We start from the raw sequence: 12,691 nt of genomic DNA, 5'->3' as shown, positions 1-12,691 counted from the left end.
TACATATTACAACATGACAAATTCTGAGAACATTATGCTAAGTGAAAGAAGTCAGATACCAAAGTCCATATGTTATACGACTGCATTTATATGAAACCTCCAGAACAGACAAATGCAGAGAGACAGAAAGTAGATTCATGGCTGTCTAGGGTTGATGGTGGGGAACAGTGGATTAGGAAGTGACAGCTACAGGTTTCTTTCTAAGGGGACAAGAATGTTTTAAGATTAGATTGTGGTGATCATTGCAAAACCCTGTGAATATACTAAAATATAATAAAAACATTGAACTGTATACTTTAAATGGGTAAACTTGATAGTATATAAATTATATCTCAATAAAGCTATTTTTTAAACAAAATAAAAATAAACCTATCCTGCCAAGGAATCCCTCCCTCAGAGCTAATCTAAAACCCTCCCTCCTTTGTAGGGCCATCCATTTACTTAAGCAGGCTGCAGGCTATAAGCTATACAGCCCACAGGGACAGAAAAAGGCTAGCGGGCACCCAGCACATGGAAATTAAGGAGCTGCTCACTGTTTGCACAGGGTCAGCGCCTGCAGGGCCCTGAAAGTGAGTGCCTCCTTAAACTCTGCACCCAAGACACGGCTGGCCTCACATAGTCCCAGCCCTTATTTTGAAGCTGCTTCATGTTCAGATAGGTCTACAAATTTTGTCCCCCTGAAAATATTTTCAAACTACTTGCCATTCCCTTGCTTTAAAAATTTCAATGGCTCTCTAGTATAGATTAAAATGCAAAGGGAGAACATCAGAATCTTCCACTTTGGACTTTATCCTGCAGGCAGGCGCACAGGCACGTACTCTGGAGTCAAATGAGTCCTAAGGAGGAACCACCTGTCAGCTGGGTGCTGTACCATCATCATGTGTCACTTGGTGTCAGAACTAGAGGGTAGAGATTCAAACCCAAGGCATCTGACCCAGCCCACTGCCCCTAAAGTCTTCCTACACTGCAGCAGTGGCTGTGATAATATCGTGTACCCCACCAACCTTGGCTCCAGCTCTCATACAATGTTTAAGGGTTGGCTGTTTAAATGCCAGTGGTTCACTAGGAAAAGCTCAGTCAGCTCTAAGATACAATAGTTAACAGGCACAAAAATAGCAAGCCAAGATAAAATCTCGTCATTCGCTGTGGACTCTCTGATTCCTGAAATGACATGCCAAAAAGCACAATACAGGGGGGAATAATCAAGTAGCTTTAACTACAGAAATCCATGAACAATCAGATTCATGGCTTGTGATATTTTATCTCGAACCTGGTGTTTATTCACCACAGAAAAGCGAAGTTATACAGAAAGTAAATTAAGAACAATCTTAAAAAGCCATGTGTCTCCAGCAATTGAAGAATTTTTTCTTCCTTGTTTTGCCAGTTCCCTAAAACCTTGTAGAAAAAGAGAAACATCTCAATTTCAGAAAGGAGCTCTCCATTCAAATAAGTTGCAAATGCAGAAGGAATATAAATATCATAACAAGATCAAAAACAAAAACATGTAAAAAAAAAATTAAGCAAGCCTCTCTGAGATTGGAAAGAAACCACAACCACCAAGACACAGGGTGCGACACTGCCACCAAGTGTTGATAGTTTCTCAAGTCATCCAGTCTCAATACAGCAGCAATGAGAGTCTTGAGCTTAAGAGGAGTTTAAAAAGAAAAAAAGCATTCACACCCAGGCCCATCCCCACCAGCTGATTCAGTGAGACAGAGTGCCAGCAGGGCAAGTCCAGCCTGTATCTTTAAAAATTTCCCCAGGTGTTTTGGTGAACAAAGTTGAGAACCACTGATCAAAACCAAAGATTCAGATACAGATGTCACTGCCTACATTTCCCAGCAGTGTCACTTGTAGTTATTCCACTTACATCAACCATTAAAATTTCCTAATTGTATATAAATTATTAAAAACTTGGTTATATATACCACAAATAGATCATAGTCATAAAATGGTTTCTACATTTTGCACAATAATATATTCATCCTAAAGATTCAGATTACATACTTTGGTTGTGCCATTACTGTTTATATATAAATATATATCTGATATCTAATTCACTTAACTAATGTTACTATAAATTAGGCATATTGACACAGCTATACCTACAACACAAAAAACCTTTGAGCTTTAATTTCACTGGACTATTTGCTTATACAATGGGTTTCAAATCAACAAATCATTCTTATCTATATTAGGTTTCCTTTTTTTCTTTTTATTTTTACAAGACATGTAAAGTTTGAAAGTTTTTATTGTTGGTGAAATGAACAATGTAATCTGAAATGCTTAAATGAAAAGTGTAATACCTAAGTTTAAAATTGTTCTCTGGCACACAGAGCTAAATAAAAGGATTTTTCCCCATTCTAAAGTTGGGAGCTGCCTAAAAAATTATTTCTTAATAACAAAAAATTATCTTTCACATAATACATCAGGACAAAAAATTATGGGGCTTATTATACTACCAAATATCTAGTCAGAAGTTGACTTTTAGCATTGTTTGCAGACCTGACAATTAGGTTAGAGCCCACAGGTGAGGAAACAAACACGTGCATAGTTTCCGTGCAGTCGGTACCACACAAGACACAAGGCTACCCAGAAAAATAAATGGCAGGAAATAGGAAAGCGCCATACATTTGGATTCATTGGACAGCAGCAGAGTTTTCTTTATACCCACGACCATGTTTTATCAGTGTGTTTTCCCCACCAACCTAACTCTTTGCTTCTGGTGGCACAATTCTTCTCAAAATCTGTCAGTGATGACCCAGATTTATTTGAGGCTTGAGGGACTTGGGACATGCCTCGAGTCCATTTGTCGAGACCCAGAGCAGGCTCACAGAAAGAGGCCTGTGCTAGGACTCAAAGATGTGGATGAGGTTTGGTGTGGTTGCTTAGTCTAAGCCAGGGGTCCTCAAACTTTTAAACAGGGACCAGTTCACTGTCCCTCAGACCGTTGGGGAGTGCACACTGTGGGCCCGGGACGAGTCGGCTGCTAAGCAGGACAGGCAGCGGCGGCAAAAACACCTGAAGGGGCGGATAAATGTGCTAGGTGGCCCGCATGCAGCCCGCGGGCCGTGGTTTGAGGACGCCTGGTCTAAGCCTTCGACACTCAAAGTGGACCGGCAACATATTGGGGAGCCTGTTAGAAATTAAGAACCTTGGAACCCACCCAGACCTACTGATCAGAATCTGCTTTTGAACAAGATTCCAAGAGGACTTCGAGCACATAGAAGTTTGTAAAATGCCACCCTAAACTCACTTAATGGACAGGTGTGTTCACATCTTCATCTCAGGGGTCAGAGTACCTCTACTACCTGTTTTATCTTCAGTACAGGCTCATGGCAGGGACCAATGGTAAGGTCTTGGAAATGAGCGAGGGCTGCTACACAGACACAAACAACATTAGCCTCCACTCAAAGGAGCAAACATGTCTGTCTCGGCCACAACCTACAGATGCTGTCTTCACCACACCGAGCCTCCAGCAGCTTTGGCAGGATGTAATAGAACTCTCCTGATCCCACCCTCCATCGCGTGCAGTTACCAAGAATGGTCCTTTCACATGCTCAGCATCACACAGCCTTTTGCCAAAGAACCCACGGCATAAGGAAGAGGAGATGCGCTTTCCTGGGGTTTCTGGGGAGTGGACGTACGTGCCACCACAGGCTTAAAGCATCACTGAAGCCACTTGCTTTCAATTTAAACCACAATGCAATTTTTAGCATTCTATTTCAGGATATCTGTTTTTTTTTATTAACATTTTTTTTTATTTCGGCATATTACGGGGGTACAGATTTTAAGGTTTCAATAAATGCCCCTTCCCCCCTCCCCCCACAAGTCTGAGTCTCCAGCATGACCATCCCCCAGATGGTGCACATCTCACTCATTATATATGTATATACCCGCCCCCCTCCCCCCTGCCCAATACCCTATTACTGCAGTACCTATGTGACCACTTAGGTGCTGTTCAGTTAATACCAATTTGCTGGTGAGTATATGTGGTGCTTGTTTTTCCATTCTTGGGATACTTCGCTTAATAGTATGGGTTCCAGCTTTAACCAGGAAAATATAAGACATGCTGTATCACCATTGTTTCTTAGAGCTGAATAGTACTCCATGGTATACATATACCACATTTTATTAATCCATTCTTGGATTGATGGGCACTTGGGCTGTTTCCACAGCCTTGCAATTATGAATTGTGCTGCTATAAACATTCAAGTGCAGGTGTCTTTTTTGTAGAGTGTCACTGGATCTTTTGGGTAGATGCCCAGCAATGGGATTGCTGGATCCAATGGTAGATTCACTTGTATCGCTTTAAGGTATCTCCATATTGCTTTCCACAAGGTTGAACTAATTTGCAGTCCCACCAGCAGTGTAGGAGTATAGAATTTTTTTATTTCCATCTTGATTTCTTCATTTATGAAGTAATCATTTAGTAGGAGGTTGTTTAATTTCCACGTTTTTGTGTAGAAATGTGAGTTTCTGTTAGGGTTGATTTCTACTTTTATTCCACTGTGATCTGAGAAGGTACATGGTATGATTTCTAATTTAAAATTTGATTTAAAATTTTTTAAATTTCTTGAGATTTACTTTGTGTCCTAGGATATGGTCAATCTTAGAGAATGTCCCGTGAGCTGATGAGAAGAACGTATATTCAGTGGATTTTGGGTAGAATGTCCTGTAGATGTCAGTCAGAGCCAGTTGTTCCAAGGTTTTGTTTAAGTCCATTATTTCTTTATTAATTTTCTGTTTGGAGGATCTGTCTTGTGCCGTCAGTGGAGTGTTGAAATCTCCAGTGATTATGGAGTTGCTATTAATCCATTTGGTTAGATCCAGTAAGGTTTGCTTTATGAGACTGCGTGCACCTAAGTTGGGTGCATATATATTTAAAATTGTTAACTCTTCTTGTTGAAGTGTGCCCTTCACCATTATATAATGACCCTCTTTGTCTTTCACTACTTTTGTTGGTTTAAAAACTAAATCGTCTGAAATTAGAACTGCCACGCCAGCCTTCTTTTGGCTTCCACTTGCCTGGAATACTGATCTCCACCCTTTTACTTTTAGTCTATATGCATCCTTGCAGGTTAGATGTGTTTCCTAAAGACAGCATATACTTGGCCTGTATTTTCTTATCCATTCAGCCAGCCTATGTCTCTTGAGTGGAGAGTTTAAGCCATTCACATTTATTGAGAGAACTGATAGGTAAGGTAGATTACTGTTCATTCTGTTGGGTTGGATGTTGTTGCTTTGATTTCTCTCTTGAGCCATTGTATTATGTGGCCTTTAATCTTTGGGTTTTGGTTGTTTTTATATTCGTAAGTTTTTATTATGGTGTTCTGTGCGTAACACTGTTTTGAGTACTTCTTGTAGGGCTGGTCTTGTCTTGGTGAAGTCTCTGAGACTTTGCTTGTCTGAGAATGTCTTTATTTCTCCTTCATATATGAAGCTTAGTTTTGCAGGGAATAAGATTCTAGGCTGGGCATTGTTTTGTTTCAGAAGAGTGAGAATGGGGCCCTAGTCTCTCCTTGCTTGTAAAGTCTCATTAGAGAAGTCTGGTGTTATTCGAATTGGCTTTCCCTTGTAAGTTACTTGTTTCTTTCTTCTTACAGCTCTTAGAAGGGCCTCTTTAGTTGATATTTTGGTCAGTCTGATGACTGCATGTCGTGACGTCTTCTTGTTTGCATTGAATCTCCCAGGGGTCCTCTGAGCTTCTTGAACTTGTATATCGAGATTTTGAGCAAGGCCTGGGAAATTTCCTCTATTATATCTTCAAATAGCTTGTCCAACCCTTGGGTGTTGTCCTCTTCCCCTTCTGGTAACCCTATGATCCTCACATTAGGTTTCTTCACATAATCCCACATCTCTTCTAGGCTTTGCTCTTTTCTCTTGTTTCTCTGCTCTATCTCTGTGGTGGTTTTATTTAGTTGGAAGGTGTTATCTTCAATCTCTGAGATTCTTTCTTATGTTTGATCTACCCTGTTCTTGAGACTTTCCACTGTATTTTGTAGTTCCCTGAATTGATTCTTCATTTCCAGGAGTTCGGTTAAACTTTTCTTCATTGTGTCTATTTCTTTAGTGAACTTTTGTTCTAGATCCTGGAGGCTTTTTGCGGTTTCTTTGTGTTGGTTATTGAGTTGTTGTTGTAGGTCGGTGAGTGTTCTTATGATCCACATACGAAATTCCTCTTCTGTCATTTTGGTTGCCTGATTTTGGTTGGTGTCCGTTTCTAGGGGGCTGGTGCTCCTCTTTAGGGGTGTGTTTTCCGTTTGATTCTTCGTATTTCCTGAGTTCCTTCACTGATTTCTTCCCATGTCGATCAGTTGTTGTTTCTTTCCTTTAGGTTTTTGTTTGTGTATTCACACGCCTTGTTTAGTTTCTGAGCCGGTAGGTGGTGTCTGTGGGTGAGATTCGACCACTACCTGTATAATAAGTCAGTGGGTGCCGTGAAAAGGCTGTGCAGGATGCCGTCCCTGTCAGTAGGTGGTGCTTGCTTGGAGGAACAGGCTATGCTGTTGATTTTGTGTCCTGTTACCAGCTCTTGTTCTGTGTGGAGCTGGGTTGGGTAAGCCTGCCCTGAGGCACCACCAATGCCTTTAGCAGGGGGCAAAGTTCTGTTCTCTGCTTCCAGGAAAAGCTGTCAGGGCGGGGCTGGAATGGTCCCTCCCGCTCAGCCAGAAAGTCTGGGTGTGGGGGTGGGGCTGTCTGAGACCCGCCGTCTGGAGCGGGCCTCGCTTCTTTCCACTCTCCCCAACTCCGCAGCTACTCCTGGGCCTCTGCCAGCAGGCCAGACCACACGCCACCAGGCCTCCCCGGACTGTGATGCCGGCGGGGAGGTTCCCTGCGCAGAAACGCCACCTGGGCTGGGCACAGGGCCTCCCTTTGGGGGGAGGGTTGCCCTCTAGGACGCTAATCTGCCCCTGGAAGCACACACACCTCAGCAGGCTGTTCACAAATATCCCTTCTGTGCCCCGGGGAAAGCTAGACCTGGGTGCACGGGATCTGGTCTGCAGGTCTGACCTCTGGGTCCCAGAGTTCAAACTGTATCCCCACCAGGGAGAGGAGTTCCGGCCCCAATTCACCCACAGGGAGCCCAAGCTGTGTCTGTGTCTCTCAGCCTCTGAGTCGCCACCGTTCTCCTGAGAACGCCGTGCCAGCAGCACCTGGGAGGGCTGGCGGGTAGGGAGCTCACAGTCTGAGTTCCCCTGAGTCAGCTGCAGGGCCCCAAGGGGAAGGTCCCGTTCCCTGGAGGTGCCTCTGGCTGGTGGCTGTACTGTCTCTCTGGGCAGCCGCGAGGGTATCTGTTTTATTACAAAAACGTTTGCCATGCCGAGCCTTCAAGTAAAAATTGGTGATTTCCTATTTATCATATAGTTTCCTTTCAATATAGTGCTTACTACACACCTGACTTTCCATCTGAGAAGCTGAGACCTACTCCTCTGAGGTTTAGAAGTAAAACCAGTCCGCTCAGACTTTGCTAACTTAAAGCCAGAATTCTTACAACAGACCAATTGGTCACTGACGATTTTTTTAAAAATTGGGAATGATTGCCCTGGTGTTACTAGACATACATAAGTAAATTTCTAAGTATAAATTAACTTCTTACCTATTTCAGACAGGTTTCTAAAACATAAAATTCAGATACTTACAACTTAATTATTTCACAGGGGTTCTGTATATGGAAGAAAGAGTCACATGTCCCTGAGTAATCAAGAGGGAGACGAGTTTTGCTTGTGACAATATTTGTGCAGTCTAATCTCTCCACCTCTACCCATTCTACCTGACTCTGTAATCTGCCCTCTTTTTACACTATATTTAGTTGGAGCCACACTCCTTACTCAGTAACACCCTTCTCTCCAGGTTTTGGCCCATCTATAAAAATCAGAATCCCCAAATTATAGAAAATTCTATTTCTCCTTCACTAGTACCATATTGCTATGCAAACGCTGCAGTTTTTATTAACAAGTTACTGGTAGTTTGTTTAGTAGTATTTTCCAAGTAGGATAAAATAGATGGAACAATACAAATATCCCTACCTCATTTTTTCACCTTGAAGAAATATGATTTCCTATCTGTTTACTTAAAGTTTGCACTGCCAGAATATAAATGCAAAATAGTCATTTTGAGTATCTAAAACAGATTTTAAAAGGCGCTGTTAAGAACTGCTTCTTCCAAGCACACTTGTATGCTGAAGTCAGGGTGGGAGCTCACTGAGCCCACTGGCTGCAGACACGCAGCTGCCCGTGGGTCTAACCACCAGGCAGAGCAAGCACAGAGACTTTGTACTGCCTTTGGCAGCACAGGCTCTGCTGGGGACAGTGTGGAGAAGGCAGAGACCTCTGGAAAGAAGCATCAGGGCCCTAACCTGTCAGGAGGTGTGGAGGTCTCTCACGGAAAGGAACATAAGGAGAGCTGCCAGCACAGATCCATGTGGTCAAACACCACAGTGGAAGGCTCCAGCACCTTGCTGGATGGGAGTAAACAGTGGCGGGGGACAAAGATGCGTGACTTGTCCTCAATCTCTCTGCCTTCCCCACTCCAGTCCCAAAGCTAACTAACAGGGATGGGGCAGGGAGGGAGAGGGGAGATGGTTGGTTGGCTGAAGGCAAGTGCATAGATTGAAATGCTCAAGAAATATGTTTTGCATTTATTGTTGGTTCCTGGCCAACAGGGAGACGTGTGGATACACTGAGAATACCTGGCCCACACAGGTGACTACAGAAACCTCCTGTGGGAAAAAGCCCTGTAACAGGAGGTACAGACAGACCACATGCAGCGGGTCTCCCTGAGCATCTCTGGCTGCACCCAGCACTGTGTGGGGCTCAAAGTGAGGGGTCTGGGGCTCAGGCCTACAAGCTCAGGTCCTGCCTCTGGCTCCCACTAGCAACTGAGGTTTGGGGAAAGTGATCTAGGCTACTCCAAGCCTCCACCCGCCCTCTGTAGAAAAGGCTGGATAAAATAAAGGAAATAATTCATGTAAAGCAGTTAGCAGAGTATAAAAAAGGCATAATATGTGGTTATTACTATTATACCAATTCAGTCCCAAATCCTTTTATTCTCCTTTTGTTTCCCATACAGAATACCTACAATATAATTCGGAAATTCAAATGGCATTTCTTAATTGTGAAGAGAGAACACAAAGGAGGAGAACACCTCTCTAGAGAAAGAGGTGGCACAAGGAGGGGGCTACGAAGTCACTGACGAGCACACACAGGTTTGTGAGGACCTGAGCCACTGCCTTGCCTGCCTTTAGCAGCCGCAGAGCCTGTGGGAACCAGGGGGACAGACGATAAAGAAGATGACTAAGAAGCGGGCGTGAGCGCGTGACGGGAGAGAGTAAGATGGGAAAGTCAGGATAAAGGAAGAGGAGCACCAGGGGCAGCCTGGGGAATGGAGGAGCTGTGGGCACACGAGGCAGGGCGTGCCGGGCCAGGCAAAGCGACAGCCATGCGTGCCGCGGGGTGGCAGGAGGGCAAGTGCAAGGCTGCGTGGCGCAAGCGAGAGCGGCCTCGGTCGGAGGACAGGCAGGCGCCCACCACAGGGGGTCTCCAGCACGCCCGCGCAGGAGGCGGGCCGGCGGGGAGGGCGCACCAACAGGAGAAGAACTGTCTGGGGTCTGACCAACCGTCACGGCGCTGGCCAGGAACGGGAGGAGCAGCATCTAGGCCAGCCCTGGTCTACGGACACCAAGGCCACACTCGCCCACTCGACACACAGCTACACACACCCTACTGGTCACCAGAATCCGGACTCAAAACAACCCCAAAAGGTCTGGCCAAAACTGACCAACACTTCCTAGGTACAGATGGCTTGAGAAAAAAAGCTTTTAAAAAGCTTCTCAAGAATCGACAGGAATCAGTCCACTTTTTAAATAACAGTTCATGTCCAAAAGGAGAAGATACCGTAGCGCCAATGCTTAAAGCAAAAGCAGAGGCAAGTCAATCGGCACGATGGAAGGAGAGGCGCTGCCTGGGCCAGAGGCCAAGGGAGCACCCAGTTCAGCTGGGGACGTGGACTAGAGATGTCCCCGACAGTAACAAGGGCAGTTCACCTGCAGAAAGGCGTGAAAGGAGGCGGCAGTTTCTCCATCAACTAAAGAGCAGGAAATAAAAGCAAATTTATTCCGTGTGGCTTCAGAGACCAGAACAGAACCGAGGGATGAAAAGACAGGGAGCCAGGATTTGGTCCAGTCTAAGAAAGCTCATTTGGAAACTCAGAACAGTTCTAAAATGGAGCAGGTAGGTTTACACAGTTATCCAAAGGCCCTAACACACCCTGGCCCCTGCACTAAGCATTTTAAAGCAGACATTATCACCTTTCAATCGCCACAGCCATTCCCTGGAAGGGACACCATTCCGCAACACTGGGGCACTGTTTCAAACACCGAAGCTCTGGTTTCAGTGCGCTTGCCGTTGTTGCTGCTGACACGCATCATAGCTTGGTTCCTCCTCCGGGGCTTCCCTCCCGTCCCTGCCCCTTTCCCAACCCTCCCCAGCCCCTAAGGGTGCTGCGGGACCTGGGGTTACAGCCCTCCCTTGGCAGCAGGCAGGCCTCTCCGCTGGGGAGGGAAGAGTAAGGCACAGCTCGGCCGCCCAGCTCACGCGGGCAACGAGAATCTGGCCCTGGCCACTCAGCTCACTGCTCCGCGGAGGCGCTGCCCACGCGAGAAGCAGCGCGAGCCCTGGCGCCTGTGCAGGGGCGAGGCAAGACGAAGCGGGCCAGGAACACCAGGCTGGCACCTCCACAGCATGCAGTTTATACTGGAAACATCTACGGCACCACTGTTTTCCAATATTACGAATTTTGAACACTTTAAAAAAATATGTCAGTAATGACATCATGCTCCCTTATCTTGACTGGTGTGGCAATAGGCATATAAATCCTAGATTACGGGTGAAAAATTTAGACAGCTTACTATTGTTCATAGCTCCTAAGGAAAAGCTGGGATTTGAATGCAGACTACACTCTTTGGCCACCGGGAACACCAGACTGCTCCACTCCTGTTTCCAGAGAGCTGCCGTACGTGAGCTCTGGATTCCTTCCCCAAGTTCACCTCTGTCCCCACCTCAGACGCCCAACACTGAAGAGGTCAGCTCTCTGCTTCCCTGCCAACATGAGAGGGATGCTAGGGGCCTCTGTTTGGGCACTCTTCTCACAGTGCCATTTCAGGGGTGGGTCTTACCTTCGTATCTGCTGGGAGAGTCGCACGCTTTCTGCGGGGTGGCCACTCGGAGGAATATCTGCTGCCTCCAGGAGTGCCTCCGGGCCTTCACTGGGGTCCCGCCACAGTCACCAAGATGGTGTGCTTCGGATTCAAAGTCCCTAAAATTATAAGATGATTGATTTAGGACTGGTGGGGAGATATTAATGGGATATGTTTAGCTTGGCATTTTTTTTTAAACAAAGCACTAAATTATAATACAAGCTATCTTTGTATAAACAAACACAATTAGATAATCGCAGAAGTTAAATCAAGCTCACAGTAAGTCATCATTCCTAAAGGACTGCTTTCTTACGGAGGCTTCTCATGAAAAGAGCAAGATTATACGCCCTTAAATGATCTGTCGTAACAGACATTAAGAAGTATGCTCCACACATTGCTTCCAACTGGGCCTCTCTTGGTGCCACTTCGGGAAAGAGAAACTGCCTACCGGGAGAACTGCTGTCATCAGGGGCCCAATCTGCCCTAATCTGCATGTGAGACTATCTTCTCAGCAGAGGCTTATGTCTCCATGGGTTGCCACAAAAAAGGAAAAAAGATGCAGCTTAATTACACAGAACCGTCAAGGCAAAAATTGTGTAGTTACTTGATGATAACTGTGGAATATCTTGTATTTTAAAAACTATAAAACAAAGGTTATATATATATATATATATATATATATATATACACACACACACATATATATATGAATACAATTTAATCGCTAATTTTTTTCCTATTGACAGGACAACTTGAAGAGGCCCTTGTAACTCACACCGAATACATACCCACAACTAAGCTATCCCCTCGACGCGCGGAGCAGACAGACATCCTGACTTAGCAGGACAGCCCTACGCTCCGCACGCAGAAACACTGTGCTCACTTAGAGAGCTGGCTAAGACTTTCTTTAATCTTCTGAAGATAACACATTAGTAAATAAATCCTAGTTAGAACTGGAGAACAGACTGATTGCACAGTTTTAAAAATGATATTCGGTAACAAAAACATGTAAGAAAGATGATACAATATATTTAGCTAAAATTATTTTTTAAAATGGCAAAGAATAATCAAAAAATCCTTGTATATCTAATCATAATTCAACACTTTAACATTCAGGCTTAATATATGTAAATTAAGCCCTACCTTTTTGTGTTCATAAAGTCAGAGGTGTTATTTTCATCTACAGGAGCCAGAAATTTTAGAAAATTTGGCACAGAGGAAGAAGAATGAAGTTTTTTCCGCAGGACATTACGGTAGGAGATGCTGAGAGTTTGGTTGAAAAAAAGAGTTTAGGATAAAGAAACACAAACACACAAAGCATAAAATATAAGCTTCAAAATAAAAAACATTTTTGTTCAATGCTAAGAAAACCATGTAAGAAGTTAAAAATAGTTCACAAATGAAATTTACTTTTCATTTTCAATCAATAATATTTGATTTTAAATAAAATCAATGAATTAATTAAAAAAAAAACAGTCCCCCTTCCAAATGACT

At 44.3% G+C, this 12,691-nt stretch overlaps 1 protein-coding gene across 10 annotated transcripts in view; it reads right to left on the bottom strand.

Annotated features, from left to right (window-relative positions):
- The window catches only part of TBC1D1 (TBC1 domain family member 1), a 204,533-nt gene that overhangs the window by 61,188 nt on the left and 130,654 nt on the right, over window positions 1–12,691 (bottom strand). For 9 of the 10 annotated variants that reach the window (XM_020286321.2, XM_076001163.1, XM_076001161.1 and 6 more), the window contains 2 exons: window positions 12,341–12,460; window positions 11,177–11,316 (listed from right to left, as the gene is read on the bottom strand). In XM_020286321.2, the coding sequence (XP_020141910.2) occupies window positions 11,177–11,316; window positions 12,341–12,460 (260 nt within the window). The remainder of the gene's footprint in view (window positions 1–11,176; window positions 11,317–12,340; window positions 12,461–12,691) is intronic. The other variant, XM_020286322.2, reaches the window with a different exon arrangement.

Source organism: Microcebus murinus, chromosome 3 (genome assembly GCF_040939455.1).
Source record: "Microcebus murinus isolate Inina chromosome 3, M.murinus_Inina_mat1.0, whole genome shotgun sequence".
Taxonomy (NCBI): domain Eukaryota; kingdom Metazoa; phylum Chordata; class Mammalia; order Primates; family Cheirogaleidae; genus Microcebus; species Microcebus murinus.
The sequence above is the reverse complement of the archived record's forward strand: the minus strand, read 5'-3'. Positions and strand labels throughout refer to the sequence as shown.